The 26751-nt window shown below is 47.1% G+C and overlaps 1 protein-coding gene across 2 annotated transcripts in view; it reads left to right on the top strand.

Moving 5' to 3' along the window:
• The window catches only part of LOC137439678 (zinc finger CCCH domain-containing protein 7A), a 200935-nt gene that overhangs the window by 161111 nt on the left and 13073 nt on the right, over positions 1-26751 (top strand). For both annotated transcript variants that reach the window (XM_068135663.2, XM_068135664.2), the window contains 3 exons: positions 16905-17026; positions 17161-17266; positions 18621-18729. In XM_068135663.2, coding sequence (XP_067991764.2) covers positions 16905-17026; positions 17161-17266; positions 18621-18729 — 337 coding nt within the window. The remainder of the gene's footprint in view (positions 1-16904; positions 17027-17160; positions 17267-18620; positions 18730-26751) is intronic.

The following is a 26751-nucleotide window of genomic DNA, read 5'->3' on the forward strand; positions in this document are numbered from 1 at the left end:
TATTGAGTGTGACTGTCACAACATTCTACCATCTTTGTGGAATCAGAGCTTGTGCGTGGGCACACATTGGTTCATGCAGCATGGTGGAACTCCACATTCTGCAAGAGTTGTGCTTTATTTACATAATGAAACCTTTGAATATTGCGTCATTTCTCTGAAGTTTCCAACATGGAATGACATTTCCACCATTCTTCGCCCCAACCTAAATCCATGCGATTACTCCCTATGGCGACATTTGAAGAGTTAAGTACAGTGACACTGACATTTGCGGGGGATACGTTCCTGGAAAATGCCGCATATGTCAAATCGGCGAATGTGGGGGTGGGGGGGGGGGGGCATTGTTTGAATCAGGGGAATTTTTTCTTCTTTTTTTTTACTCTATGGATGGTGTAGGCTCGTGGAAGAGCTATGACACAGAACAAATCAGGACACAACATAACAAAGAACAACAGGAGAAAGGAGAAATGCCAACAGCAGGGTGGAGAGAGAAAATAGACAGAGACAGACAAAACAATTGATGCAGGTAACGGTGAGAGGTAAGAGAGAGTGCAAAGGGTGGACAAGATGGTTACATAAGTAAAATTTTTGGGAGGGGTGGGAGATGATTTAACAGGTGTAGAAAAGATCATGATTTTGGATGGGGGAAGACCTGAGATGGTGGTGAACAGTTGTCTTGAAAACCTAGAGGTAAGAATGAGATTGAAGAGAGTGTGGAAGGCGGTTCCACAGGCACAAAAAAGAGGTATAAGTGAGTGGAGGTGAGCAGTGGTTCTGGATTTAGGCAGTTTCACTCGGAGGGGGTTGCTGCTGGACCGCGTGCGTCCTGCAGATACCTGAGGGGGACAAAGCACAGAGAGGGCAGAGGGTGCAAGTCTTGACAAGGTGCCACCAGGGTTTAGAGGAGGGAGACAAGTTTGAAGGCTCAATCTTGAGAATGGACAGATGTTGTTTTGTGGCTCTCAAGAGAGTAGACACACACTTGTTGCGAGCTATGTGGAATGATCTGAGGTTGTCTTTAGTTGGGTTTACCTTCCAGGAGGAGAATGCAAGTTGTTTTATAGCAACTGCCTCACTGCAGGATTCAGAGTACCAAGAACAGGAGGACGGGTAAGATAATGGATCACGAGATCGGATGAATCTGTGCATAAGAGAGAGCAGTTTCTGTGGAATAATTCCTTGACTGAGTTAATATCAGTGGCATTGTGCTAAAGAGACCAGTCCTGATGTGTTTTATATATATATATATATATATATATATATATATATATATATACATACATACATACATACATACATACATACATACATATATATATATATATATATATATATATATATATATATATATATATATATATATATATATTGTTACAGATCGCGGTTTAAGATGTTAGTTACCGAGCGGTTTGGTATTGCCGCGACCTAACAGAATCCCTGGCTCACCCGATTCACCCAGGACTTTGGCCGGATCGCACCACAGCTAGTCAATAGGGAAAAGACAAAGGCGACGAATGCAAAGAGGAAAACGAAGGCAAAGAACGGTTTGGAAATACGACTGAATTTATTGACTATTTACACACACAAGCAAAAAGGAGCAATCAAGTTTATTTACAACACATAAGACGCAGGTGACACAGTGCAAATACTAGCTTATCTACAGGCTTAACTTATCCCAGGACAGAACAAACAAAAGACACTGACTCACGCGGGGAATTGCAGGAATCGCAGGATGTGGATGGCTGGAGGGAGAGGGAGGTCCAAGGGGGTCATGCAGCACGATCGGCGCGTTTAGCAGCCGCCGTTCCTTTTCGGCCCTGCTCCAAACCGCCGCCCAGGCCCCAAGCGGCTGCCGGGTGTCGCTGCTGCTGCGGCCTCCGCTTGCCTTGCCAGGCCTTGTCCCACTCGTCTGGTCCAACCCTCAACTCTTTCTTGGTCCCTCACTCTTTACCACTCTCTCTTGACGACCAACTCAGACCAACTCAGACCTCTCTCACCAAGACCAACCCTTTTTGACCAACCGACTCAGACCCTCTACTGGCAACCGACTCACTCCAACTCCTTGTGACCAACTCCAGGGCTTTTTGTCTTCTCCTCTCCTCTGTAAAAACGCATCTCCTTTTTGGACACGCCCTGCCTTGGGTTATATAGGCCCCCGCCCCTCAACCTTTTCGAACCTCCCCGATCGCTCTTCCTCCGCCCTCTCTAGCCAAACCCCTGGCTCATGGTTGGTCGAGTGGGGCTGGCTCACTCCTCCCCTCTATGACGAGGTGGAGACACGCCTTTCTTCCCCGACTCGAGCCTCGTGGTCAATGGCGGTTATTGGAGGGGAGGTAATATGGGCAATCGAGGCTTGGCAATGACGAGAGGGGATGTAATATGAAATGGAGATTTTGGGGATGGGAAGGAAAGGGGATCTATTCTCTTTCACTGGTGCAATGGAGTATTTCAATTAATGGAAGACACAGCCTTACGCTAATACACATAATAAGGATATAACTGTCAAAAAAAGATATATCGTGTCCTGCATGTATGTTTTATGGACTAACTACGGGAACGCCCTTTGACCTTTATACAACCACAAACGGAGGGAGGAGGGGTGATATTTTACAACAACCTTTTACAACAACATTTTACCACAACAATAAAAAAAAAAAAACATTCTCATATCCACAACACTGCACCCTCCTCCCCTTAGGCACGTCCCGGGCCTATAACTTTTACCTTAGTGTGGCACGTAGGTGTAGTTCCCTCTACTTTTAACCTGACCCTGAGTGCGACAGTTTTAAAACATAAATAAATGTGTCCCGCTGCTCCATTGCACCCTGCCTAACAGACTTACGCCCACAGTTAACCGAATTGCGGAATGGTCTTCAAACTATACACTGACGGTGGGAAGCATTATTTACAATGACGCTATTTTTATTTACAAAACTAACCCAGGACCTGTGATTGTTCTTTCTGGGGGGGAGACAGTCTGCTCTGCATCGACGCACCATGAACGCACCCAAAAACGCACCAATACAAGCCCAAGCACCAATCGGTGCAGTCACCACTGTTCAACAATGTTCAATAAAAAATAAAATCAACAACCCCTAACCCTGCAGGTGGTCTCTTGCTCTTCGGCTCCCTCTGCTGGTTATTATTATTTCTTCCAGTTGTTGTCATTCTTTTGCTTTGCTTACTGGCGGCCTATTTGCAATAAAGTGTGCCCAATGTGTCCTTTTTATTTTCTTTATTTATGGCCCACAGGGCCGACTACGTGTGGTTCACCTGTGGGGCATCGGTGCCCTGTGGCCAAGGTCCGCCAGCAAGATTTCGGGCCCTCATGGCCGGTTCCAGCAGAGGGGCCATGCCCCAACCCATGGGGTCCATAGGTGGTGCTCGGCCACAGACATGTGGTCCATAATGTGGTGCATCGATGCAGACAGCTGGTTCTGGGAATTTCGGGCGCACAATGGCCAACCCACGCACGCTCCCCTCGGCACCCAGTGGCGCACAGGTCATGTGGGAGACAAAAGGGGAAAGACAATTGAGCGAGGGGTAAGGTCACAAGGGTACACATCAATAAGGCAATGCAAGGCGAAATGCGTACGGAGGGCGAAGTGAGAAAGCTCGTCCCTACCGTACGTCACCCCCCTGTCACCTACCCTACCCTTGCCCTTACCCCATATGTACAAAAATCTACACATTTACAAATTCGTCACTACTGTCACGTCTTCCCCATATTTCCCCTATACCAAATTCGTCTCCACAATCCCTCTACTGCAAAATTTGCCATCACCAAATTCATCATCAATCCTCATAAGGAGGGAGAGATGGAATTACGCACAATGTCACACCCACGTCATGATGCGTCTCACAATCCAAACATTTGCATCATAAAAAATAATCAAAACATGGCATGGTGTGGAGTACCTGTCACCTCAGGTGAGTGGATGCAGATGGTGCGAGGAGATCCTTTATCCTAACTATTTTCTAAATGACTTTAACACACTTTACACTACCCGGGGTCTTTCCCTGCCAATCCATTGGCCAACTTACACTATGGGTTCTAATAACCAATTCCCATTGACCAACTGTGGTGCTTCTCAATTTGGGGTCTCACTCCCCCGATTCATCTCCCGGTGCTCTAGCACAATTTCTGGGCTGCGACGTGTACCTCTCCCAGCAGGTCTACCCACCTGCACACCTCCACCACTGTAGTTGCCACCCGAGCTTACCTAGCTCCTCACCCTAACCGAACTAACTGGGGACAGCCCCTCCTGGCTCTGTCACCCCATGGTGCCCTCTGGCACTGGGCTACCCGGGTCCGTCCTCCGGATCCTCGGGCCCCATCCACAACAACTACTACCGGCTCCCAGAGCCCACCTGCGGCCTCACCTGGCCGACATCCTCACAGTGGTGGAGTGCCCAAACCAACTACACACACTAACAGGCTACACGCCCAGCCATTTCCACAACACTAATGCACCCATCCAAAGACCATTCTTTCACTCGCACCACAGATGCCAATATCCAACCACAATTTACCTATACCCTCTACCTAACACTTACACTACCCGCCCCGGGTATCCGTGATGGGGGTCCACTCTTCCCCCATTCACACCTTCGCACCATCCACTCCACTCCACAATTTCCACCATTCTCACTCCACGACCATCCATTCCAATCCTCCAGACCATTTATTCCATACACCTGTCTTTCATTCGCCTGTCGTTGCACACCTGTGCAATCCTACCTGGTGCCACCTGCACCCTCCTCCTCTTCCTGGACCATTTGGTCATCACAACACGCAATCACCACTACTCCCTCATACACTGCTCCACACACCTGTTCAGTTGCACACCTGTGCAATCACACCTGTTCAATTCTCACCTGTTCAATTCTCACCTGTTCAATCTTCACACACACGGCATCATCTCAGCTAACTACTCCCCTCTGAAACTTGCGCTTCCCAGTCGTCCCTTTAAACTATTGCGCTCCCACGTCATTATAATCCACACTAATCTACCTGCGTCCCCACTACAGGTATCAGTCACTAACTAAACTTAACGTTACCTAATGTCATCTTCGCTAGATCCCTATCAATATAACCTAACCCACCCGGGCTAGTTTTCACTGCCATACACCCCATAAGCTATTGCTCCTTTGCCCCACCTTCTGTGAGGGATGGCAGCGTTGCCATCCCACCACAGCGGGGCATCTCTCACTACCATCCCCCCAGTCCTCTGACGCTACGAGCCCCCGTCGCAAGAGGTACTGGGTCCTGCCTCGGCATCTAGAGCCGAGGCGATCCATGAGGGCGCCTGCTCGCCGGCATAAGGTCTTATCCGGTCGGCATGGACGATCCGAGGGGGGGTCCGTGGCCCCATTTTGATCTTAATGACCACGTCACAGATTTGCGACAGGACGACTCCTGGGCCTTGCCAGGGGGAGGTGAGTTTTGGGCACCTTCCCTTCCGCCTCCGGGGATTAAAGAACCAAATCTTCATCCCCGGAGCGTATTGACTCCCCTGGCTCCGGTCGTCGTACCTGCGCTTCATCTTGGCCCCCGCCAGATGGAGCTGGCGGCGGGCGAAGGCATGGACCCGCTCCATGCCTTCCTCCAGGTGACGTGCGTAACCCTCCCACGGCGGTGTATCCGTGGTATCTGGCACGGGACCGCATAGCAAGTCGGCGGGAGCCCGTAACTCCCGCCCATACATAAGCAACGCTGGACTGCATGCGGTGGCCCCGTGCTGGTTAGTTCGGTAGGCCATCAACAGGTACGGGAGATGTTCGTCCCAGTCATCCTGACGGGTGGTGGTGAACAATGCCAGTTGTTGTATCAATGTTCTGTTGAACCGTTCCACCATCCCGTCAGATTGTGGCCGCAAGGGCGTGGTTCTTGTTTTCCGAATTGACAGGAGTCTGCACACATCTTTTAGTAATTGAGGGAACCTCCACCCACTTGCGATACAAGATGTTGCCTTTCAATTCCAGGGTCTGCCACTGAGCCCAATACGCCTTTGTTTGCGCCCCGAGGGGGGTGACCTCTTCCCCCTTTGGTCTTTGCCCCAATTTGACCCATTGGAACACCGGCCCCAGAACAGGATCCTCCTGCTGGGCCGTGCTCCAAGCCAACTCTCCAAATTCCTCGTCCGCGGTTAGTGGCAAAATTGGCCCTCTCACCCGGGTTGCCCGGACGACGAGAATCGGGGCGGAATCGCCCAATTGTTCCCTCTCCTCGTGTCTCGCACAAAATTTACAGTTTTCCCCCAGACAAGGACGCCGAGAGAGTGCGTCCGCATTACCATGGGCCTTCCCGGCCCTATGGGCCACATCAAAATCGTACTGCTGCAACTTTTCCAACCACCTTGCAATTTGGCCCTCCGGTTCCTTGAACCGAAGGAGCCATTGCAAGGAGGAATGGTCAGTTCTAACCAAAAATTTCCGCCCGTACAGGTACGGGTGGAAATGGTTCATGGCAGCCAGCATGGCCAATAACTCTTTGCGAGTGACGCAATAATTTCGCTCGGGCCTACTTAAGGCCCGACTATAGTAACCAATCACTCTCTCCACGCCCTCCTGTGTCTGAGACAAAACTGCGCCCAATCCTTCCTGGCTCGCATCCGTGTCCAGGGTAAATGTCCCGTCACTAGTGGGGTAAGCTAGAAGGGGTGCGGATGTTAGACACCCCTTCAATTTTTGGAAGGCCTCGTGGCACTCCCGTGTCCAATTAAATCGCGTCCCCTTCTCCGTAAGCCGGTGGAGGGGACGGGCCAACTCTGCAAATTTCGCCACAAAGCGCCGGTAGTAGGAGCAGAGTCCCAAAAATCCCCGCACCTCCTTGATGGTACGTGGTGCGGGCCACTCCTCTACCGCTTTGATTTTGTCTGGGTCCGTTTTTACCCCCTCGCGGCCGATCACGTGACCTAGATAGGCCACCTCTCTTGCAAACAAAGTGCACTTACTCGGGTTCAGCTTCAACCCTGCCTGTCTGAGGCACCCGAACACCTGGTCCAAATTAGCTACTGCCTGGGGGAACGTTTTGGCATGTACTAGGACGTCATCCAGGTACACCAGGCATGATTGCCATGGCATGCCGCCTAGTACATGCTCCATCAATCTCTCAAAGGTGGCGGGGGCGTTACACAAACCAAACGGCATCACAGTAAACTGATACAGTCCCTTACCTGTGGAAAATGCCGTTTTCTCCTTCCCTGCCCTATCCATCTCCACCTGCCAATACCCACTCTTGAGGTCCAAAGTCGAGAACCAATTTGAGCCCGCAACGGCATCGAGGGTATCGTCAATTCTTGGCAGGGGATATGAGTCCTTGAGTGTCACGTTGTTTAGCTGGCGATAGTCCACGCAGAACCGCGTGGTCCCATCCTTCTTTTTGACCAGCACAACAGGTGACATCCAAGGACTTCCCGAGGGCTCGATCACACCTGCGTCGAGCATTTTTTCAACCTGCTCGTCAGCTTCCGCCCTCTTGCTCCAAGGGAGCCGTCGGGCGGCCTGACGAATAGGCCGGGCCTCACCGGTGTGGATCTGATGTTTCACCAGGCCCGTACGTCCAATATCCTCGGTGGACAAGGAGAAGAGGTCCAAATGGGACCCAACCAGTTTGTGTAAGGCCTCCCTCTGGGTACCTCCCAACTCTACACTGCTACGATTTACCATCTCGCAAATGGGATCGGGCCAATTCCTAGAACTTATTGAAGGCTCCCCCTGGGGCCGGCTCGGCTGGACGTTCTCGCCCCTCACTGACGCGACTTCTCTAACTGGGGTGCAGCCAGCTACCTTCGTGCCCCTTACTATAGTGCGTGGTTCTGTGCTACTATTAATTACTCGGACGGCCACCACCGGCCCGTCCGTTTTTACAAGGGTACGGCCCACGATTAAACCCGGTATGGATAGCGCTGCCACCGGTTCGACCAGGCCGCAGGATTCCTGCCATGTCGGGCGAGCTGACCATCGGGCCGGCACGATGGCCTCGGCCCCCGGAGGGATGGTCACGGCCTCAGGAGCCTCCAGCTCCACCCTCTCGGCCGTGCTCACCCCCTCCAATGGTAGCTCTTCCACTCCCCATCGCAGGATCCCCCGACTCAAGTCGATTTTACAACCGCTGGCAGTCAACAAATCCAACCCTATTAAGCACGGGTCGCACACCTCCGCCACCAAAACCTCTATCTCTTCCTTTACCGATCCCAACTTGAGGGTCACAAAACCACGCCCTATGATCGGAGCCGTTGCCCCGGTAGCCAACTGCAAACTATGATTTTCCAGACGCTGGATTTTACCCCAGCCGTCCGCACTCGAATTAAGGACCACGGGGCTGATGATCGTGGCGCTGGCTCCCGTGTCCACCACGGCGTCCACCCCCACGCCGGCAATTTTGCACCGAATTGTCAAACTACCCGTCCCAATTCGGCCACAATGAATGACCTGTCGCGTCAACGAGGGCTTCTCCCCATCCCCTACTGCCGAACACCGCCCTGCATGCCCGGCACGTTCTAGTTTCCCGGGTCCTGGCGTGGGGGTGTCTGAGGTCGGCTAGGCCGATCTATACGGGGCGGAGTTGAGGGCATCGGTTGGCGGGAAACGTCCCGGCGCGGAGCTCGACACTCCCATGCACGGTGACCCATCCGAGCACAATTATAGCACCTCACCTGGTAAGGTGCTTGCCTCCGGTATTCCAAATTCCCCCCCCCTGTATGTCCGAATTGGGGTACTCTGTCGTGGACTACCGGGTGCCACCGCTGGGGCCGCCTGCCATGGTCCAGGTCCCGCCAGGCGCCGATCCACTAACCTCCGGACCATGCTCTCCAGGTCAGGGCCCCCGTCGGGGGCGGGGCCCCTTGGGGGGCCGCCCCCCATCACGGGCCCCATCTGACGCACCGCCACTGCGTGGCGCTCGCCTCCCCGGGCCAGGGGCCTCGCTGCTTCCCAACGGGCTGCAGCGTCGGCCGCCTGACTCATGGTCTGCGGGCGCCACATGGCGAGCTGTTGTCGGAGCTCCAGATCCGGAAGGGCCTGAATAAAGTGATCCAGCGCCAGGCTTTCCTGGGAACTCGCTGCCATGTCCGCGTGTGCAATCCCTACTGCGCGGCGAATATCGTGAGCAAGTTCCCCGATGGTCTCCTGGGGCTTGCGTTTACGCTGCGCAAGTTGAGCTTTAACAAGCTCGCTTTGCTGCTCGATACCGAAACGGTTAATTAAAGCCGCACGGAGAGCCGGCAGGGTGAGAGCACCCGGTGGTAAAGCTGTCAGCACCTCCGCCGCCGCACCGCGCAGTGCCCCTACCAGGTGTACTCCACCTTCGTCCGGATTCCAACCGTTGCCTTTACACACGTACTCAAACTGCGCCAGGTACGCCCTCAAATCACTCTTGCCGTCATACGGCGCGAGTGGGACCTTGTGGGCACCCGAAGGTCGGACCCCGCGCGTCACTCCTTGCGGGATCAACGCGGGACCAACCCGTTCGGGCTCCCACAGTACGTTATTCCCGGGGGGCTCCCGCGCGTCCCCCGTCCCTCCAAACACTACCCCTCCTGGTGTCGATGCCTGGGTCACCCCTCCGCAACCCGCTACCCACGCCATGCCCCCACATCCTTGCTCACCAGCACCCCCCTCACTCCCCGTAGCCAAACCTCCTTGCACACCTCCCCTGTCCATCCACTCCGGACCAGTCATACATCTTACCATTGGTCCCTCACGAACACCCGGGTCTACACCACCCCCCAAGCCGACTGAATCTCCCCTCACATCATATACATTGCCACTCACCTCCGTACTTCGTCGTCGCACCTCCTCTGCCACCTGCAAACTTTTTATTTGGTTAGTGAGCACCTCATCATGATTTGAACACAGGCCTTGTACATATTCCATGACTTCCTCCTTTATCTCCCTCTTAGTTTCCCTCCGTCTCTTCTTAATTTCACTCACCCCCTCTTCCACCTCCTCTAATTTTTCCTTTACCTCCTTCATCTCCCGGTGCGCCCCCTCTATCTCTTCCTCTAACGCCACCTTAACCGTTTCGATGTGCGTCCTCACCTCTCGGTCCTTCGTCTCCATCACTTCTGTCACCTCGTTCAACCTCTTCGTCAACCCCTCATGTACCATCTGACATTCCTTCTGTGTCGCCATTAATTCATTTTTAATGTCTTTTTGTGTCGCTTTTAACCCCCTGATTATTGCAGTGTTCTTTTCCACTTGGTCCACGAGTTCCTTTTGTCCCACTGTCAGCTGTTCTACTCCCCTCGTCAGACCCTCTATGCCCCCCTGTAACCTAGCCGTATTATTCCTCACCTCTTTCTCCATACGCTTCTCACCTCGCTTTACCTCCTCGCGTAGCCCCGAGACCTCCTCACCCACACCTCGTCGTATCTCCTCTTTCATCTCCCCCATCTCTTTTGTAGATGCCACCCTCATCTGTCCCAATTCATCCCTCTGAGCATCCAGTTTACTTTCTAACCCGATTTGCACCTCCTCTATCTGGTTTCCCATTCATTTGATTTCCCTGGCAGATTGTTCCCCTATTTCCCGCAATTTGTCCTCCATCCTATTTTCTAACCCCATTAACCCATTTTTCACCTCTTTTATCCCATCGTCTAACCCCTCAAATTTTTTTTCTAATCCCTCACCGGTACCCCTCGCTTCGTCCCTCATTACCCCCAATTGCTCACTCTGAGCCCTCGCTTCGTCCCTCATTCGCTCACTATCAGCCCTCAATTCGTCCCTCATTGCCCCCATTTGCCCCATAATGGCCCCCATCATTCTGCTTTCCATTTTCCCACTATCGTTTTTTTTCTGCATTTCCACCATGAATTGGGTCATGAAGGCTTGCATTTGGGCCGCGCTCATTGGTTCCGCGGCCGTGGCCCCCTCAACCACGTGCGCGAGAGCGCCATTTTGTGCGTCTGATACTCCCTCAACCGCCTCCTCATTGCTCCCCTCCATTTGATCCTGGGTTACTCCTAAGCCCTCTTCTAGCTCTCCCACCGGCATTCGATCGCCTTGACCAGCCATGGCGCGATTTCAAAATTCGGGTTTTATAAAACAAAACAAATTTCGGCCGCTCCAAATTTTGACCAAATTTTTTTTTTTTTTTTTTTTCTCTATTCGTTTTTTTTATTTAAAAAATTTGGTCGGGCCTCGAATCCCACTCCTGACACCAATTGTTACAGATCGCGGTTTAAGATGTTAGTTACCGAGCGGTTTGGTATTGCCGCGACCTAACAGGATCCCTGGCTCACCCGATTCACCCAGGACTTTGGCCGGATCGCACCACAGCTAGTCAATAGGGAAAAGACAAAGGCGACGAATGCAAAGAGGAAAACGAAGGCAAAGAACGGTTTGGAAATACGACTGAATTTATTGACTATTTACACACACAAGCAAAAAGGAGCAATCAAGTTTATTTACAACACATAAGACGCAGGTGACACAGTGCAAATACTAGCTTATCTACAGGCTTAACTTATCCCAGGACAGAACAAACAAAAGACACTGACTCACGCGGGGAATTGCAGGAATCGCAGGATGTGGATGGCTGGAGGGAGAGGGAGGTCCAAGGGGGTCATGCAGCACGATCGGCGCGTTTAGCAGCCGCCGTTCCTTTTCGGCCCTGCTCCAAACCGCCGCCCAGGCCCCAAGCGGCTGCCGGGTGTCGCTGCTGCTGCGGCCTCCGCTTGCCTTGCCAGGCCTTGTCCCACTCGTCTGGTCCAACCCTCAACTCTTTCTTGGTCCCTCACTCTTTACCACTCTCTCTTGACGACCAACTCAGACCAACTCAGACCTCTCTCACCAAGACCAACCCTTTTTGACCAACCGACTCAGACCCTCTACTGGCAACCGACTCACTCCAACTCCTTGTGACCAACTCCAGGGCTTTTTGTCTTCTCCTCTCCTCTGTAAAAACGCATCTCCTTTTTGGACACGCCCTGCCTTGGGTTATATAGGCCCCCGCCCCTCAACCTTTTCGAACCTCCCCGATCGCTCTTCCTCCGCCCTCTCTAGCCAAACCCCTGGCTCATGGTTGGTCGAGTGGGGCTGGCTCACTCCTCCCCTCTATGACGAGGTGGAGACACGCCTTTCTTCCCCGACTCGAGCCTCGTGGTCAATGGCGGTTATTGGAGGGGAGGTAATATGGGCAATCGAGGCTTGGCAATGACGAGAGGGGATGTAATATGAAATGGAGATTTTGGGGATGGGAAGGAAAGGGGATCTATTCTCTTTCACTGGTGCAATGGAGTATTTCAATTAATGGAAGACACAGCCTTACGCTAATACACATAATAAGGATATAACTGTCAAAAAAAGATATATCGTGTCCTGCATGTATGTTTTATGGACTAACTACGGGAACGCCCCTTTGACCTTTATACAACCACAAACGGAGGGAGGAGGGGTGATATTTTACAACAACCTTTTACAACAACATTTTACCACAACAATAAAATAAAAAAAACATTCTCATATCCACAACAATATATATATATATACATATATATATATATATATATATATAATATATATATATATATATATATATATACATATATACATATATATATACATATATACATATATATATATATATATATATATATATATATATATATATATATATATACATATATATATATATATATATATATATATACATATATATATATATATACATATACATATATATATATATATATATATATATATACTATATATATATATATATATATATATATATATAATATAAAGATATATATATATATATATATATATTATATATATATATATATATATATATATATATATATATATATATATATATATATTGTTATGTCGGTGGGGTAGAGCAATATCTAGAGTCAGGGAGATCTGAATAGGTAACATGCTTCGTCTGTCGCGATAAGGAATCTGCCCTGTAATTTCTGTGTGTTTAGTCCGGTTTGTCGGTTAAGGAGTATACCTGTGAACATACCAGGATGTTCGTGTGCTCGATAGTTGTAGGGATTAAAGATAACAGCCCTTGTGTGTCACACCTGGTAATCAAACCTTTGTCCCTTATGGCAATGTATACCCATATAAACACTTAGATAGGCCCTTTAGTGCACACATTAATTAGTTCCCCTCCCTTACCATGACTTTGGAATAAAACAGGCAAGAAGCCAGATCGGGGCACTGCTGGGTGGCCGCCGTCAGCTACACCACCAGCTCGGCCTAGCAACATCGCATGACCACGCCACAGGGAACGTGTGATTGGAGGGAAGGAGCTGGAAGCTTCTGTGGAAGGCACTGGTTGGTGGCGCGCCAAGGCTGACGTCACCGCCCAGGTTATAAAAGTGCGCTGCATGACATTTTAGCAGCTCGAGCTCTAGCCATTGCACTCTCTGCCTCTTGACGCTGCACGACGTCTTGTGCTTGAAGCTCTTGCGCTTCTTCTTGGTCTTGGGAGGTCCCTGGTGGTCGTTGGTTCGCCATCTTTGTGGTGCTTGGAGCGGTGCTCGGTGCTCGATGCATCTGGAGCTTGGGTTGGTGCCGAGTGGGTGGGACCTCGTGGTGTGCAGCGGAGTGAGTCGCATCGGGGCCTAGCGAAGCATGTGAGGCGGGACGGGGGGTTTCTCCGCATCGGAGCTTGGAGCCGCGTGGGGACAAGACGATGGACAGAAAAGACCGCACACCACATACACACCATAACGAACGGTTCTTTTCGTAATTCACTCCCTCGTCTCGTATCCGGAATCTGTCGTGTGGGGACGTCCCGATTAGGATATTTATTACCGGCGCGTGCTTTTCCTGTCCCACCATCCTTGCGATGAAACCCTTATATTATTTTCTGTATATATATCTGAACGCAGTTTCCGTGTGGTTGATTTAATAGGTAAGACTGCAGGGCTCTTGCGCCGCCCCCCTGGCTCTTGCGCCGCCCCCCTCCATCCCACGCACTTTGGTGTAGCTTTTTGTTTCTGGAGTCCGCCATTGAGTTTTAGCCTCAGTGGCTAAGGCCTTCGCAATCGGCTTCCGTGACCGTATGATTTTAATCAAAGGCGGCCACGCGACAATATATATATATATATATATATATATACATACATACACACACACACACGCACACACACACACACACACACACACACATTTTAAACCGTGAATCTGCGATGCACGAATGTCGAAGCAACTCGCATGTTATGAACTGCGAATACGCGGATTCCGCAAATGTGGGGACTGTGAATGTTGAGGTCCGACTATATAGTATTTCTTCAAAGGACACAGTCTCGATTGTGGCTGAGGGCAAAATTGTGCTCTTGTCAATGAATAAGGACTTGAATCACAGAGAAGTGAATAATCGAATATGACAGTTGGACATTTAGAGTCATCACATGAAATTTTAGCGAGTGATCGGATCACTGACCATCTTAGGTTTTGATTTTTTTTTTAATACGTCAAAAGACAGTCGGACCTCAACATTCGCTGTTCCAACATTCGCGGATTCCACATGTTTGCTGGGGAAATAGCATGTGACGTGCTTCTACATTGGTGCATCGAGTATCAGTGGTAATTTTCTTTTTTTAAATGAAATTTTTTTTTTTTTTACACATCAGGACTGGTCTCCTATATCCACCACCACTGATATTAATTCAGCCTGGGAATTATTCGACAGAAACCTGCTCTCTCTTGTGCACAGATTCATCCCATCTCATGTTCAATTATCCAACCCATCCTCCTGTTCTTGGTACTCTGAATCCTGTGGTGAGGCAGTTGCTTTAAAACAACTTGCATTCTCCTCCTGGAAGGTAAATCCAACTGAAGACAACCTCAGATCATTCCACAAAGCTCGCAACAAGTGTGTGTCTACTCTCAAGAGAGCCAGAAAACAACATCTGTCCAATCTCAAGAATGAGCTTTCAAACTTATCTCCCTCCTCTTGAATCTGGTGGCACCCTTACCCCTCATCATAACCTGCATCCCTAGTTTGTCTGTCTCCATCTATTTTCTCCCTCCACCTTGCTGTCAGCATTTCCCCTTTCTCCTGTTGTTCCATTTGTTATGTTGTCATTATTTGTTCTGTGTCATAGCTCTTCAACAAGTCAAGACCATGTAGCAAAAAAATTTTTTTTTTTTAACTCCCATTCAAACATTGCTGACAAATTCGCGTATTCGACATTAGTGGCATTCTCCAAGAACATATCCTCCACAAATGTCGCGGTCCGACTATATACTCTTATGGGTATAATTGCCCCCACAAATAATTCGACCTCCACCTGCAAGTAGTTTTGGTGCCCTCCTCCATTTATTGCCACTGGATAAAGATATATAGCTGATGATTTAAACCTTGGGTCATTTTAACCCAAGCTTTTATAATCTGCCACCAGAACACTGTACATTTTGCTATTATGAAGCTACAAGCATCTCAAAACCAACATGTTATCCTACGTTATTACAGTTTGGGAATTTTGGGTTCATCCCAAACTTACATAAGTGATCAGAGTAACTCCATGTTATGCAGTGGTAGTATGACATTCAGGTAGAGGTATATCCCCAACAAGAAGTGTAAATTAATCATAGTTTATTAATATTTGGCTACTGTAGCATCAAAATGAAGACAGAGTATATATCACGAGACATGGGTAATGAACGTAGAGCAGCAACGAAGGCTGGAAAGGGTGGAAATGCGAATGGTTCGCTGGATGTGTGGAGTATCGTTGAGAGAGAGGAAGACAAATGATGAATTGCGAAAGATGATGAGAATTCAGCCTGTGATGGATGCTGTGAAGAGAAACAGGTTGAGATGGTTTGGTCATGTGTTGAGGAAGGATGAAAGTGACTGGTTGAGAAGCGTGATGGAAATGAATGTAGAAGGAAGTAGAGGACGGGGAAGACCGAGAAAGACTTGGCTAAAGATGGTCGAAGAAGAAATGCGGGCAAGGGGGTTAACAGAGGAGATGCAGAAAATAGGGCAAAATGGAGAAGATTGTCATGGGGACCGCAAGGCTAACCCCCACTCTTGCAGGGAAAATGGCCTTAAAATGCCTGTTGTTGTTGTGGCATCAAAATATGGATCTGCTTGAAAAGCAAATTGCTAAAATGCCCAATCATAGTAATAGTGGACATTCAGCCGTGTGGGCAACTAGCAAGTATATTTAAACTCGAACTTAGGAAACGTATGTATCTGATTTACGTACCTACCAAGATTCAGCTTTTGTAGCTGTTCGGTTCCGTCTTTGTCTATTTTGTTTTATTGGAAATATAGTTGCTTTGTACAATAGCACATGTCTGTGCATTCGATTGTTATTAGTGTTCAGCTTGTATTGCTGAAGCCTAGTGGTGACTTAATGGTTAAGGTGGCTGGCTTAAGATCTTAAGGTCTTCATTTCAAGCCCCTGTTTTGTGTGCCCTAAGTAACACCAAGGTGGGTTTACTCAGCCTTTCATCCTTCAGAGGTCGGCAAAATAAGTACTGGTAACAAATGGGCCATTCGTGCATCCTGCTTCGGAGTGGCAACCCGTCCAGGATTGTGCACCCTGGCCAATGAAACTGCTTGGCACCCCTATGCACCTGATGGCGTGAAAGGAATAGTTTGTTTGGTTTTTGTTTCATTGAGGAAGCAATGAACATTGTTGCCTTGTCCAACATTCGTATAATTCTAATGTTATTTCAAACATGCTGTTGCGGAACCGGGGTTCAGGGATTACCCTGAGGGGGTTCCTCGGACCTGTTACCTGACCTCTGGACCTGAGGCCACCAAGTCACAGATAACTCTGCGGCCCAACGCACAACTATTATTTATTTACAAAGCAATGGTGTAAAGCACATTGTTTACAGGTCTTTATTCACCAATAAAAATCAAAGGCAAAAGGGCATGTATTTACAGCCAATACTTACAGCCCAATGATGCTCCATACACACGCTTGCAGGCCAGCAAGAGCATCAAGCTTCAACTCAAGCTCAAGATGGTCTGCAAACATTGCTGGAAAAGTGGCGAAGTCATCGAGCAACATAAGAACCCCAAATACTGTAATTCCAAAGCACAGCACAGGTTTGTACAACTTTTTCTTTTCACTGGTTTTTGTATTCAGCAAAATCAAAGGTCCACGATGTTCAACAGACCAGAATGTGGTTTGTCCATGAAGCGAAAGCCACCAGACTTCACTCTGCTTACTTGTTTTGCAGCTGGAACCGTGATCAATGTGTAGTCTTGGCCATGTCTCGTGAACGTCGAAATTGGAAGAGTATCCGTCCTCTGCCAAACACCCGAACTGTACCTGTTTTCTATGAAGTATGCTTTTGTATTTTCTCTTTCCCTGCTCAAATGGTTTTAGCCATATCCCTGGCTAGGATCAAAATTCACAATAGCACTAAAGTGCTGCTTGTCTGCAATAGTTTATTGTAGTGCTGGGCCGATTAGAAAATTTCACTGGAACTGATTGTCGATTTTAAAAAACAAAAAAAACAGCCAATACCGATACCGATGCCGATGATAATTTGATAAATAATGACGTCGTAGTGCATTAAGCACACATGAAGTGGATACCGTGCCGGCCATGTCCGCGAGTGGCTGTGAATCGATACACCCTTCTCTAATTGATTGGTGCTTCTGACGGCACAGCATCCTGTCATTTTTAAACAAATGATGAGCTACCATGTGCTCATTCGATCAGCTATTGGCGGGTATAACATGAAGCATTTCATACTTGTCTGGTCGTGTGAAAAGCTGATTTTATACAAAATACAGTACAGGAAGTCCCCTGGTTACAAAGGGATTCCGTTACGAACAATTGTTCATACAATAAGTAAATTCATCGGCCAAAGTTCGATCAAGCGGGTTAATCAGAAAATAATTCCAATTAATGCTAGATTTGCCTTATTAACATGTTTTTCAAATTACCGAGCCAAATTTTTTCTACCCATCACACAACGACTGCCTCTACCCATCACACAACGACTGCCAGCTGGTTATAAAGAATATTTTTAATGTACATCTCCTTGAAACGTCTATAACTAACTGTTTTTTATTTGTTTATATAAATTTATTTATAGTCCCTGGTGTTGGGTTTAGCGGCTAGGGTGGCAGTTTAGGATCCAAGGATCCTGGGTTCGAATCCCGGTCGATCGCTGAATTAACGCCAGGGGGGTTGACTCAGCCTGTCATCCTTCCGAGGTCGGCAAATTGAGTACCAGTACACTGGTAATTCCCTGTTTATCGTAAAAAGGCGACAAACAGGGTTGGCGGCAGGAAGGGCATCCGGCCGTAAAACATTGCTTCAAAAAGGGGACCAAAAAAACAACAACTACCACGGTCCCCGAAAAGGCCAACCCCCGCTTTGCGGGGAAAAATGGCCTCTAAACGGTGGGGTTTTATATAAATTTATTTAATTTTTTTTTATATCTATTAAAGTTTATTTAAACAAGGGTGAAAGCTACTCAAGGTTTTTGGGATGCATACAGTACAACTGGAATCGGTAACCGGCACTCACACTGACTCAAATAGGCCGATGCTGATTACCATAAAATAGCCGATAATCACTTGTGCCGATTACCAATACCGATATCGGCCCAGCACTATTTTTTTTTACAATACTTCCCTTGCATTTGGCAAAGCCCTCCCTGACCTAATTCACTTTCGACCACAGATGTGCACCAGGATTACAGGAGGCCAGAAATGCATGTTCAATGCAAACTGCAATTTTGCACACAGCGAGGAGGAGAGGAAAGTTTGGATGTACATGAAAGACATGGAAAGTGAGTAAATGTGTAGAGTAAAAAATGCACAGACATTTTCACTGGGATCGCTGTGCTGCTGGAGTGATTTTAGCTCACGATGCACCAACCCAAAGTCTTCATATTTTATCAAAACCTTTTGAAATAATTTGCCTGATTCATTGATCAACTATTGAGTTGAATGTGCAGTCGTCGGGTCACGTGATGCCTTAGCTGCAATTTTGGGTTCTGACCTATCAAATGGCATGTTATAGACTATAGTTTGGTAACCTACTGTTTAGCAGTACTTTAGCTCGGAATTTGGTAAATTGTATGGAATCTCGTCCTGAGCACACATGCGCACAGGCGCACAGTGGAGGGAGGATGCCATAAAGGACACAAACAGCAGTCACAAATAACTAATGTAACGTGTTAGATAGGGTGATTTAATAGATGGTGCATCAACAGCAGTAAGACTTCTAAATACATTTTTCTACAACCTTTAAAATCTTTATTTTATTTCAATTGAATTATATACTTTAACACTGCAGAACATAAATTGCCTTGTCGGCACTTTTTAATCCTCCAGTTTACCTGTGCAGTACCTGGCCAAAATATTGCACCATTTTACGCCATCTCGACCAATCAAATTTGCCGCTCTGCTCTCATTGTTTGGGGAATATCGAACTTCAATCTAAATCACAGCTCATCTGTACTATAGGAGGTGTGTGTGCGTGCATGTGTGACCATTTTTCTCAGAGATGGCCAAATGGATCTTTGTCAAACTTTGAGGTTCATCAATGTGTGCCGGTGAATGTTTTAGAGCAAAAAAAAACAAACAAAAAAAACGTTTTTTTAAAAATTGGGATTAAAAAAAATTCATTTATAGTGCCTAAGCCTTTGTAGCAATGTGCAATGTACTATTACATGATCCCTGATGCCGAGTTCCTTCGTAGGTCTAGGGGAAGTTTTAAACCCACAAAAATAAAATTTGATTTCTTCAAAATACTAAGGATTAGAACAGCACAGGGCAACCCATGCTCGTAGGAAATGTAGATTCTGCTCAAAAACGCAATAAGCAGGAGTTGAAAAGACCCTTTCCATGTCCTTACTCTCAAGACTGTGTGGGATAATGTGTTCTATGAAGTCTCTAGTTTTTTTGTTTTTTTTGTTCCAGGTGAAATATGGTGCTCACACTGATGCTATTGATTAATTCACCATCACAGTACATGAAATATATGTGGAAATTAGTATTTTTCCACAAAAGTCTGTGGCTCAACTTGTGGACATTGAAGACATTGAACTCTTAAGGCAATGAATCGCATAAATGAAAAAAATTGAAAATTGTTATTTTTTTCTCAGAAATAAATTGTATAATTGTTAATTTAAAACAGGCTAGAGCAAGTTGCCACACCATCATAGATACATTCCTAGAAAGTGCGACGTTATGCCAAACGACGTCAAGCAGACGAGATTTTCCCATGGGCTTGGTGTTATAATTGGGTGGGGAGAATGGGGGGAAGAGGAAGAGGATGTGTTCCCAGGGCACATTTTCGATCACCCTAACAACATAGCTTTAAACTCGCTTAATTACATATTAGAGACAGATATTAAACAAATCAATGAGGAACAGACTAGAAAGCATCTGAAAACGTAAAGCTTGTCCGCGTCTGCTTTGTATTCAGACTTCTTATTGTTCCGTATGCTAAACATGACGGAAACAGCAATACAAAATAACTGACGATTTTAGGCGACTTTGTCCTTTTGACGTCAAAATAAATAGGCTTCAGTTGCCCAATATGCAAACCCTGCTCAAAGGCTCAAAAAAGTGGCACAATATGCATTTCAAATCAATCAGATGAAAATTGTTGATTTTATGCAACCTTGACCTTTCACCTTTTGATCCAAAAATACAATTGGCTTCTAGCTTTTGATTGGTGAACCAATTCAGTGACCCAATATTCAAATTCTTAAAATTTCAGGTCAATTGGATGAAAATTGATGATTTTTTGTGACTTTGACTTTTTGACCAAATTAGTAATTTGTGTTCTCCATATTCTCATGATAAAGTTTTGTTGAAAATTTGACAAGAAAAGCTGAAATGGTAAAGAAAAAAAAAATGCTACGGCCTGGACAGACACACACACAGAGACACACAGAAGTGATTGCAAAACCACATCTCCCACTGCCCGGGAGACGGGCTAATTAAATACACAAATTAACAATTAAACTGAACAGATACATGGGGTACTCACCAAAACGTAGTGCTGAGATTGCTTGGTGGGACGGGGGAGTTCCAGGTGTGGAGTGGGTGGTTTACAAGGAGGGAGATCAGACCTTCTCGTCTCTGATGGACTACTGGAATAAATTGTGGGCTGGGAAGACAAATGGGCTTTCGGATGAGTTGTGCGGTGAATCTGGAATCGAGAAATCTCCGATCAAGCCATCGAACGGCTGCGTGGCAAAACCGGAGTGGAAAAGTCATCGCAGAAGTGCCAAGGTATTGTGCGATTACAACGCCGAGGATTCATACGGATACCGTATTTGCACAAAGACGAATCTTGTGTTGAGAAAACCATGAAGGCTATGTGTTGCTGCAAAGCTAGGTAGACAAACATTGAGTGCTTGTATTATAATGTGTCAGGTGTTCATTTTTAGCTTATCTAGAATTGGAATTCTATTGTCATCGTGTACAGTCCGTCCATCCATTGCCTATTTCGACTTTTCTGGCAAAACCACTGGGCCGATCCGGCTGAAATTTGGTGGCAAGGTTATGCTCCTGACCGGTAACTAGGATTGCAAAGGTCCTTCCAGTCACGTGACTGCAAGTGTGTCAAAATGGTTGACAGTCAATTTTTGGTAAAATCACGAAAATTCCTTTAAAAAATCTTCTTTTCCAGACCCACCAGTCAGAATGCCACCAAATAAGGTTTACCACATTAGGACAGGGTCCTAATGTTAAATTACAGAGGCCTTGTCGATCACGTGACCATAAGACTGTCAAAATGTCGGACAGTAAATTCCTTCAAAAATCTTTCTCCAGACCCACCAGTCAGAATGCTACCAAATTTGGATTACAACATTAGGCCCGGGCCCAGATAAGCTCCGGGTCCAGTGGTCCTAGTTTTTATTGAGGAGTCATGAACTGCGATTAAATGTACTAGGTAGCGTAGGCAGTGATGCATTGTGAGGAATTAACAACATCTCGATTGTTCTGATTGGCAGTTTTGCTTTGTCTTGTACTCCAAATTGACTTATCTATGAATGAAGGAAATAAAATGCGAAAGGTAGCTAATTCGACTTGTACTCCACATCACCTTATCGGCTGAAAAATACAGTAAAAACTTATTCAGCGGATTAAAGACTCGAGGTAGGTACGAGCCTTGATATGACGAAATGACGATTGTTAAACATATATTGAACTGAAACTTGGTACATGGCTTTATTATGATAAGTTACAGAACACGTGTGAGTTTTGGTACGTTTTGCCAAAATTTCACAGAGTTATACCCTTTTTAAACTTAGAAAATATCACATGTTATACATGGGTCAGTTTAAAGCTGCACTGACTACACTGTGCTGCTTTACACTCATTGGCTGGACAGCTGGCCTGACTCCACCCCAAATTAAGCAGCACGGATCGGCAGGCCCAGTGCAATTAGAATGATCCAGAGGTATATAACCATGATGTATTATATATGCTGATAAGATGTACTCATATTTTTGCTTCATGTGTGTACGTACATCGGGTTATTTTTTATTAATTTTGGTACCGAACGTGGCATTATCCACTGCCCAAATAAAGGGATGTGTTTACTGGTGCAAAATTTCCTGGCCTTTTTCCCCCTTGCCCTTTAACATAATGAACAAAAACTTGGTAGGGGACATGTATTGCAAAGTAATTCTGCCTCTTCTTGCTTTAGTGGTGTTGTCGCAATCACCGGAACCGTGCCCAAATCCCAAATTCATGCTCTACCCTAAAGGGGGCAATACATCAGCGGCATAGGCCTTCCTCGAGCAAATTATGTTATTTGCAGCCATGAGCTGCATACAAAATATGAAGTTGTGGTCTAGGAAGTTGTTCATGCATTACCTAAAGTTGTCGACGAGTTGTCACAAAACTAGGGGGATGTGTTGTGTAGGTGACAAGAACAAGCTAATTATATTTTGGTTCAGATCCGGATCGAGATCTGGCCTATCAGTGGGAGGCAAAACGTAAACTGTTCAGCCTGGTATAGTGGTATGCGTTCTACCGAGTGCCGTCTAGTTACCTCCGCCACCGAAGGTGGATGGAGGTTATGTTTTGACCCCTGTCTGTCTGTTTGTGAACAACATATCTCAAAAAGTTGTGGACAGATTTCGCATGAAATTTGGCAGAGTTGTAGCGTATGTGACAAGGACGAAATGATTAGATTTTGGTGAAGATCCGGATTCGGATCCGGCTACTAGAATTTTTAAAAGTGATTCTTCACCATTGGGAGAAAGGGCCAAAACAATATATAGCAGGTTATCTCAAAAAGTTGTGAATGGATTTGGACGAAACTCGGTGCAGAGGTTGTGTGTATGACAAGGAAGAATTGGTTCAAGTGATTTTCCACCATTGGGAGATCGGGCTAAACCGACATATAGCAGGATATCTCAAAGAGTTGTGGACGGATTTGGACGAACGTTGGTGGACAGGTTGTGTGTGTGACAAGGACAAATCGATTCGATTTTGGTGAAGATCTGAATATGGATTCAGACACGGGAATTATTTAATTTCTAAGTGATTCTTCACCATTGAGAGATCGGGCGAAAGCGATATATAACGTATTTTAAAAGTTATGGACGAGTTATGAGTAAACTTGGTGGACGAGTTGGTTGGGTGACGAGAACAAGCTGATTAGATTTTGATTCATTTTGGCCTATCAGTGGGATACAAAATGTAAACTGTTCAGCCTGGTGGAGGTATGCGTTCTACCGAGTGCCGTTCTAGTTTTTCATGTTTTCATTTTCAAATGTGTGCTTCAATGTAAGCAATTATCAATACATATGGATTTCTTTTGATAAATGTAATTGCGGCATCACACACAGGTGTACGTTTCTCTTGCTGTTATTTCTGCTGAAAAAAGTGACGAGCAAGAATGAAAACTGTCCTTGGGTAAGGCGATTAAGTGATCATGGGGCCAGTGTTACATCCACCAGTCAAAGAATATCCACAAGTCATTCGCTTGATTGCTGTTGATACTGTCAAGTCCTTAGCCGATGAACACCAGCCTTGGACGAATAGCTGGACGGTCTTCAATTCCGAGGCGAACTCCGAATAATGGCGGTTTGTTCCGTCGCACACGGTGAAGGAACAAAGTGCTTACCTCACACGGAAGCCACACGGGTTGATTCCCGAAACCCACCAACAGAGAAACACGTCACAACAAATAAAAAATGCCACAATAATGATTTAATGAAAGTAAATGTAATGCGAAAAAATGAAAGGTCAGGTAAACTAATGTATAATTCGAGACTTCTCCATCAGGCACAAATACACAACAAGGGAATGATAAAAGAAAATAAGTTATTTTGTTGAAACGCTGGACTCAGCTCTGGTCCAAACTACGTCTGCCGACCGGCCCTTCCTCGCTTCCACCGCCAAGCACGTGAAACGCACGTGAAAAAGCTGAATGCCTCAACTCTGTGTTTGCCTCTAAATCTTGTGTCCCAAACCCATCCCTCTCTGTACCCACCGTACCCAGTCGTACCCAGCTGCTCCTGGACTCTGTGTCCTTTCCTCCTGACAAGGTGGAAAAGTTTCTGTCAACCCTCGACTCTGATTCTGCAACTGGTCCTGACGGCATCAGCCCACGGGTCCTAAAATCATGTTCTTCCGCTCTTTCACTCCCTCTTTCTGTTCTCTTCACCCTCTCTTTTGCTCAAGGTCATCTGACATCTGCTTGGAAATCGGCCAACATCACCGCTTTGCACAAAAAAGGTGCAAAAACAGATCCTAGCATCTACAGACCAATCAGCCTTCTCCCAATTATCAGCAATGTCATGGAATCCATCATTGCTTCAGATATGAAATCTTTCCTCTTCTCCAATGGCTTGATCTCTGATCATCAATTTGGTTTCAGACCTGGTCACTCTACTCTGGACATGCTGCTTCTGCTTTCTCAACAATGGATGGAGGTCCTCAACGCCAAACAGGAAATTAGAGCTGTCTCCCTTGACATTTCACGTGCCTTCGATACGGTCTGGCACCCTGCTCTGCTCACCAAACGCTCCTCCTTTGGTATCCACGGAAATCTCCACGCATGGCTGGCGGACTTCCTCTCTGGTCGTAGTCAACGTGTGGCCCTGAATGGGTTTCTCTCATCTCCTCTTCCTGTTCAGGCTGGAGTTCCCCAAGGTAGTGTTCTGGGCCCTGTGCTTTTTCTGGTCTTCATCAATGCACGTAAAAACATTGCCTCAAACAGGGAACCATGATTGTCATGGGGCCCGCAAGGCTAACCCCCGCTCTAGCGGGGAAAATGGCCTTAAAACGATCATTCATATATTTTTTTTATATCAATGATCTCTCTGACTCTCTTGAAAATCCTCTCTATCTCTTTGCTGACGACTCTACTCTCTGTCGCTCCATTCCTCATCCCTCAGATCGGCAGTCTGCAGCCTCCTCACTCTCTGCAGACCTGGACAAAATCACAGACTGGGCAAACAAATGGAATATGTCTTTCAATCCTGATAAATCTCACACTCTTACGATGTCTCTCCGAAAAGACCGACTGGACAACCCTCCCATCCACTTTCTGAATAATCCTCTCCAAGAAGTTCTGTCACTCAAGTTTTTGGGTCTCACTATTTGCCATGATCTTTCCTGGGAAAACCACATTTCAAATCTGGCCTCCAAAGCCAGTCGCCGACTGGGCATCCTCCATCGTGCGAAGTCCTTCCTTGGCACACCTGAGCTCCTCACCACATACAAGGCTTTCATCCGCAGCTCTATGGAATACTGCTCTCCCCTCTGGTCTGGTGCTCCTGCCTCACATCTAGCTCGTCTTCACGCTGTTGAAACCAAAGCGTTCAGAATCATTGGAATCTCCCGCGATGAAGCTAACTCCAAGGGCCTTTCACTCACTCACCACAGGCAGGTTGGTGGTCTTTCCGTCTTCTACCGACTCCTCTCTGGCCTTGCCCCCCCAGCTCTCTCTGGGCTCTGTCCCCCAAATATTCCTACAGGTCGCACAAGATCTGCCTGCAACCCTCTTATGGTTAAACTGCCAAAATCAAGACTTTCTGCTCACCTTTATTCCTCTTTTCTCCCGCCTCTGGAACAAACTCCCTCACTCTCTTCAATCCCACTCCACCCTCCAGGTCTTTAAAACAGCTGTTCACCACCATCTCTTATCCTCCCCCATCCAAAACCTTGATCTTTTCTACCCCCGCTAATTCCGGTCCCCTTGTGTTTTATACCTCTCCCCCTCCCCCCCCCCCCCCCTTCTCACGCCTCCTCCCCCCAAGCCCTCTCCCTCCCACACTTCTCCCTGCTCTCAAATGTTGTGGTTGTGTGCTTCCCCTTCTCTCCCCATCTTGTCTTCCGCTCCCTCTTTTTGTATATTTTGTTTGTCTGGTTGATTTGTTTGTGAAATAAATGTTAGCTCTTTCACGAGCCTCGATTCAGTTTACAACAAAAAAAAAAAAAAAAAGCGATACGTGGCTCTCTCCCCCGAAAAGCACCGAGTCAAACAGCATCACCTCCTCCAACGTTGCAAAAGCTCCGAAAGCTCTCCTCAAAAGCTCCACATGACCAGCCTCAGCCGAGAGCCAGAGACAAAGGACAAAGCGTGACCGCCAAATCCGAAGCCAGCACGATAGAGAGATTGCGCGATTCTTCTTTCTCCTAGCTCTCGAACCTTCTCGCTCTGACGTTACACTATCCAATTATCCACTTCGGGGGCGGGGCCTCATGGCCCTCTTGACCGCCCGCCGATTCTCCGCCTTTACTGGGCGGGGCCTTTTTCCTGTCATGTTCATGTGCATGGGCTTACTTGTCGATTACGATTCCTTGGAGGCGGGTCTTAGCCTGCTCGGGAA

This window comes from Myxine glutinosa, chromosome 5 (assembly GCF_964187855.1).
Source record: "Myxine glutinosa chromosome 5, kmMyxGlut1.1, whole genome shotgun sequence".
NCBI lineage: Eukaryota > Metazoa > Chordata > Myxini > Myxiniformes > Myxinidae > Myxine > Myxine glutinosa.